The sequence below is a fragment of the Suricata suricatta genome, chromosome 2, assembly GCF_006229205.1.
Source record: "Suricata suricatta isolate VVHF042 chromosome 2, meerkat_22Aug2017_6uvM2_HiC, whole genome shotgun sequence".
In the NCBI taxonomy this organism is placed as follows: Eukaryota; Metazoa; Chordata; class Mammalia; order Carnivora; family Herpestidae; genus Suricata; species Suricata suricatta.
The window spans coordinates 32,459,279-32,466,061 of NC_043701.1; the positions used below are offsets into that span (position 1 = coordinate 32,459,279).

The 6,783-nt window shown below is 40.3% G+C and overlaps 1 protein-coding gene across 1 annotated transcript in view; it reads right to left on the minus strand.

Moving 5' to 3' along the window:
* CAPZA2 (capping actin protein of muscle Z-line subunit alpha 2) overlaps window positions 1-6,508 on the minus strand; it is a 56,611-nt gene extending 50,103 nt beyond the window's left edge. The window contains exon 1 of the mRNA XM_029924573.1: window positions 6,363-6,508. Coding sequence (XP_029780433.1) covers window positions 6,363-6,401 — 39 coding nt within the window. The 5' untranslated portion in view covers window positions 6,402-6,508. The remainder of the gene's footprint in view (window positions 1-6,362) is intronic.
* Between the last annotated feature and the right edge of the window lie 275 nt (window positions 6,509-6,783).

Sequence of the window (6,783 nt, forward strand, 5' to 3'; positions counted from 1 at the left end):
TTTTTTTTTTGCTGTATTTTTAAAAACATGTTTGACTTTTTTAGATTCCACATATTAAGGGTATCATATAGTACTTGTCTTTCTTTAACTTATCTCATGTAGCATAATGTGCTCAAGGTCCCTCTATATTGTCATAAATGGTAAGATATTATTCTTGCTCATGGCTGAATAATATTCCATTATAAATACCTACCCCATGAAAAAGCCTGTTTACACTCAAATCCTCCAAAAGCCTGAAACTCTACATGCCTTCACTGAGCAGAGCCCTTCTGCTGCTGGTCCACACTAGACATATTAAATAGAATGAATGAGGAGATGCCATACAAAGCTCCCTTCCTCAAACCCCTCCTGCCAAAATTTTAGGTTGTTAGTTGTCGCATTATATCCTTGCTTACCCTGATTCATAATCAATTTAAGAGGCATAACTTAATGTACCACTAAAAAAGAAAAAATGCTACTGATTAATATCATAAGCTATTGATTGTACAATGCAACCTGATTTCAGAAATCTTTTTTTTTTTTTTTGAGAGAGAGAAAGCGAGCACGTACACGAACGGGAGGGGCAAAGGAAGAGACAGAAGATCTGAAGTAGTCTCCACACTCAGTGCGACACGGAGCTCCAATCCCATGACTGCGAGATCACGACCTGAACTGAAATCAAGCGTTGGACGCTCAACCAAGTGAGCCACCCAGGCATATTTAAAATACGAAAAATTATGAGTACTGAAATCAATGAAGTTTGGTATATTTGGTAAATGAATAAATGTGGAGGTAGTTTCCAAAATTATTTCCATTCAAGGTCAAAACAAACATTATGAACTAAAATGTATTAGAAAAGTTCTCAGACTTTAGGTTCAAAGTGAAACGTGCAAATAAATGCTGTAAAAGAAAGAATGTAAGTACATTAACCTTCAAAACAAAATTTGTGAAATTCTCCTTTTTTTAACAACTATAGATGGATGGCTTTATGGAACCTGTGTTTTTTTCTGACACGCACAAATCTTTTGCAACAAGTTACTGCTTCAGGCAATCAGGCTTTTAGGTCAGAGCACAGAACGATAGGTCAAGTTTTCCTGTCATGCTTTTCAACTTTAAACACACTTTGCACTGTCTGCTGTTTCTATGTCCCATGTTTTTGCACTAAAATGCAATGTTCTATGTATCTATCGTTATTTTATGTAGAAATTGCCCCCAAAAGCACTGCAAAAAGTACTACCAATTTGCTTTAATGTGCTAAGTCTAAAAAAACTCCACTAATGATACAGCAGCTACCAAGTTTCTGCTGGCTGTAGGAAGTTTCACATTCTGTTGGTGCAGTGATAGAATCATTCATCTACAGAATGAAATTAGGAATGAATATTTTCTACATTAATAGCTTACTGGTTTAGTTTACCATTTGGTTAATAAGAACATTGTATATTTTACATTAATTATGATGGCAAATTACATTGCTTTCAAATACAAACTAAACTTTTGAAACCAAATTATGATTGTGTAGTGAGGGAGAACTATATATAAACTACTTCTAAAGAATATTTAGCATGTGTGAATGATCTGAACCACAGCCAGTATCACAACCTGTACCTTAAGGAGCACCAAGAATTTCGTTTGATTATCTAAATCTTTAAAATCTATAGCATTATTTAGAAATAAAAAATTTAGAACTTGATATGCTTCTTCTTCTTTTCATAAAACTGTTTTAATTTTGTGAATTCAGATTTCTTTGTTCATTCACTCATTGAAACCATCTACTCACCACATGCAGCATAATGAGAGATGCTAAAGATATTATTTCTGCACTTAGGAATTCCAATAGAGGAAAAAGACAGTTAAGCACATAACTGTTATGCAAAGTTGAATTTAATAATAATGATACAGAGTTCAGAAGAGTGATTTAACCAGCCATGTGGTTTGAGATAAATCTTGAGGAATGAGTAAGATTTTCATCTTTCAAAAAAAAAAGGACAGATCAGGGAGCAGTACCAACACTCAAAGTGGGTAAGAAGTCATCAGCAGATAAAAAGGACTTCAATATATTGTGTGTTTACTATATGCCAGACACCATTTACACTTATCCCCATATTTCAGAGGAAACTGAGGCTGAGGGGTTAAATAATTTACCCAAGGTGCTAGACACGGGCTAGCATGTAGGTCTCTGAATTCACTGTCTGATTAAATAACAGTGCATATACTGGAGTCAGATCTGTTTAGGTTAGAATGGAACACAAGGCCATGAATATCATTTTCAAGAGTTGGGCTTCCTTGTAAAGGCAATGGAGGATTCAGTAAGTAAAAGTTTGGAAGTACATAAACATATTAAAACATGGCTTAGATACAGGAAGTTGGAGTTATTAGTCTAGAAAGTTTATAATAAAAGCTTATCAGTGGGAAATACAACAGAAGATAAAAACCAGCTATGAGTCATTCTTCTAACCCTACTTTTCCCCCATCTTTATTTCTTCCTTAACTGTGTAGTCACAGAGCAGCTACAATCAATTTGTATTCTGTTCATACAGTAAAATTTTATTACTAAACAAGAGTAGTTAGTAAGTAACAACAGTTAATTTAATATCTGGTCAACTGAGAAGTAATAAACTAAATATTATTATCAATGAATTACCTTTTCATGTAAAAAATAAAGTATTTGATAAGAAACATTTCGATGATGGAAGTGACAAGACTCAGAAACAGATTGTAAGGTACAGAGCTCAAGGAGACAAAAGTTGAAGTTAAAAACCTGGATGACCAGAATAATGGGAATAGAGAAAGAGAAAAACAAGAAAGAGGAGATAGATTTCTGCTGCACTTTGTGTAAGGGGAAAAGTGAGAGGACTTCATGTATTTAATTTTAAGAAGGTTCATTTGAACACATCTTTTAAACTGTCTCCTGTAAAAAGGACCAGTCAATAAAAATGTGTGACCAGTGCTCAGAAGAGAAGTTAGGGCTGAGCTATATACTCAAGACACACTTACAAAGATATAAAAGTTGAAGCTATGGAAGTGGACCACTTCTATCACTGGGGAAAGGGGGGAGAGGTTATAGAGGAAAAGAACAAAAAAACCCCGATCCTTTTCAACCAATAACTGTCTTCCTTCTGAAGCTTGGGAGTGATTTTCCTTTACACAGAGGGGTGTAAAGCAAATAATCCTCCTGCTTTGAGCCTTATACTATAATTTCATATAATTTCAAATTCACAAAAATGCTTTGCTGTACAATGCAGCTGACCCCAGGAATGGAAAACATGAATTATTTTTGTCCTAGAGTTTCTAAACTATGTCTGTAAAAAGATCTGAGGGATATGCTGCAAGAAATGAATAACTTTAAAGAACTTCACTGTGCTTCTTCAGATAATTTTATTCCCTATTAACCTAGTGGCCAAAGGTGAAAAGGTTATTAGATTTTTATAGTGGTATCCTCACAAAGCAATTGTTCCTGATTTTAAAAGCCAAAGATGTTATTCTAGATTAGTTTCTAAAATGCTTCCTACCATAGAGCATATATGAAACCATACCAGTAGCGTAAAATTTTTAAACGTGTTAAACAATAATAAACTTCGTTCTAAAATGATCAAACACAACTTAAATTTAGTACCCAAACCTAGTTAATGTTTGGTGTTTACAATTTTTGTTACAAACAAAAAGAACTGTTTCTGTTTTTTCAATATTAACCATCAACAAATTAAAAACAAAGATGAACTCAGAAGAGGGTCCTATCATTATTTGCTAAGGAAATACAATGTCAGAAGAGCATCAACTCTGGATTTAGACAAAAAGGTTTAAATGCCACTTCTGCCACTTTATTTTTTCCCCAATTTTTTTTTTTAATGTTTATTTATTTTTTGAGAGAGAGAGAGACAGAGTGCAAGCTGCGGAGGAGCAGAGAGACAAGAGACCCAGAATCTGAAGCAGACTCCAGGCTCTGAGATGTCAGCACAAAGCGCGAGTAGGGCTCAAACTCTCAACCACGAAGTCATAACCTGAGCTGAAGCTGGATGCTTAACCGACTGAACCACCCAAGGCCCCCCCCCCCCAACCTCCGCCACTTTTTACTTAGGTATCCTCGGGTGAATTACTTATAGCTTCTGATGTATATGTAAAATGGTATTCTGTGAAATGGTAATAATAAAATCTACCTCAAACTTAAAACAAATAAATGAATGTAGTGTCTAACTACTAACTACATGCATATACAAAGTATGGGTACTATGTAAGTGAATAGCTTTCCTTCTTCAGATCTGCAATCAATAATGGAAATTCCAACAACTTTAAATATTAAAAAGTTATTTTTGAAAATTACAAATAATGTGGCAGGAAAAGTAACACAGTTTAAATATCAGTTTAAAAATACCACGTTCTTAAATTCTATTTCTGATTCTATACCCAACTGTCCTACTCCCAAAAGACTAAACATACATTTAGATAACTGAAGTGACAAGAGTGTTAGTTAGAATTTCACTTAACTAGTTACTTGAATTTAACCCAGAAGTTTAGTCAGTTGTCTCCTTAATTACTAAACACAGAAATGAAATCTATATGAAAATATCTACAGAATAATCTTACAAAACTTGAAATAACACCAAATTCCTTCAGATTAGAATTTTCATTCATTTACTCTTAAACCACTGTGTTGGGTAAGTCTGGAGAGTAAGATGCCATACCCCTCCACCTTTATGGCACTTGGGGCCCTGAGAATGCCAAATAATGAGGAACCCTGTCATCTCATTTTGAAAAAACTTCGCTATTTTAGGCCTCTACGACACATGACAGGACTTTATTAACTCCCACACTGAGTACTCTCTCCTCAGCCAGATTCTAGCCACTTGAACTACTACTAATCAATACTTAAAGAACGTAGGATAACAACATGACAATCTCTTTAAAAACTTTTTAGCACTTTAATGTGTGTGCCCGGCTGCATATATTTTCAGCTGACAACTACTGGTTATTTACCAATATGACACAGGTGAATATCCCACGGTAACTTCTGTGTATCCAGGGATCTGCCTAGCTCTCACCATCTTGTCCTTTTATGATCACTTTCACCAAAGAGCACAAGAGAAAGGAAAAGATTTCGGAAATTGAAGACGAGGCCGACTTCTTGCACATTCACACCGGGAAGGAGACAGAACATTACATTTCGGTGCAAGTTTATATTACAAGATATAAAAACACTTGGGGCATAGAGTTCCAACTGAAAATATCCTTAGGCTTACATTAGGATTTCTTAAAAACACCATGAGGTGTGTTTTTCAGACACCGCGGTTCTGCTTCAAAAGTTTAAAAAAAAAAAAGAACACTGTGAAATTAAGAGTGGACACTAGGAAAACTGTATTCACAGGTTATGTCAGTCACTTCTGAGTTTGAGAAACGTCCAAGTCCTTCCCGGAAAATACTCAAAATTAGTAGGGCCCCCCTCTTCCCCAGGGAATGGGCCTTAACAGTAGCCAAAGGAAACGGCGAACAAGAGAGAACTAGTTCAATGATCAGATTTCTTATTTTAAATGCTTGAGAATTTAAAATAAGTCGTTCATCTGGTTCCAATGCTGTCATAGCATCTAAGATACAGCAAAAGGAGTTGCACAATCTCCCCTCTTCAGAAGTCTTAGCAGGACGGTGGAGCGCCACCAAATCGCCCCCCAGAGGGGCTAGTGCCAACCGGGGCAGAAAACAACTATGGGGAGGGAGTCTTTTTGTGAACAACTCCGCTGCCTCTCAGCGAACACGGAAGCTGCAAGCCTGATGCTAAAGCCGAAAAAAGAAAAGGGGGGGGGAAGAAGAAGGGGAGGGAGGGAGACTTCCACCGGGAAAGGAAAAAAGGGGAGAGAACCAGAAAAGGAAGCGTTTCGTTTCTGGGAGGAGGGAGTAGAAGGGAGAAGTGAAGGTTTTCTTCCTAAGCGATTTTTTTTCTTTAACCCTCACCCGTGCTACAACCACCGGCCAGGCCATCGGGCAAAGCACCGCCCTTGGGCCGCTCCCAGGCCGGGACCGGGACCCCTCTGCAGTCCCCAGACCCCGCGCAGGGGCCCAGCGGCTGAGGCGGAACGACAGGGCCCCCCGCGGCCGCCGCCCTCTGCGCCCCCCGCCTCCGCGCCAGGCGCCGCCGCCCGGCTCCTACTTCCTATTTTCGGAGCACACACCCTACAAGGAGCGGAGCGGAGCGAGCAGGCCTGCCCGAGACCTGCCCCCGCGCGGGGCCTCGGGTGACTGACAGGGGCAGGCACTAGGGTGCAGCGAGGAGATGAGGAGGAAGGGCAGCCGAGGGCACAGACCAATGCCCTTCCCTGGCGGCCAGAATCCGGGCTGATACGCCAGGCCTGTACTGGCTCCCCGACCACTGGCTCCGCCGCCTCCGCAGCACTTACCTTCTCCTCATCAGACAACTGCTCCTCCAGATCCGCCATTTTCCTTCTGGCGACAAATCGCGGCGGCGGCGGCGGCAGCGGCCACCTGACTTCCCCCTTTCCGTGCGGTCCTCCGCGCCGCGCGCCCCCGACAAGGGAGGGGCCCGCAGCCCAGGCCGCCGCGCACGCGCTCCGGGAACCCCGCCTCTCTCCTGCCTGCCCGCGGGGTCTGCACAAGGCTGTGCGCGTGCGCCGGAGGCTGGACGGCCTGGGAGGGGGGAGGAGTCGCCTACCGCCGCCTGCTGCAGGCTTGTCAGCATCATGAGTATAGGATTCTTTCTCCACTCGTGACCATATGGACCCAGTCTGCGACGAGTACATTCTGAGCCCTTGATTATGTTCCCATCAAGCCCTCAACTGTGCTAGCTAAAATGTGAAAAAG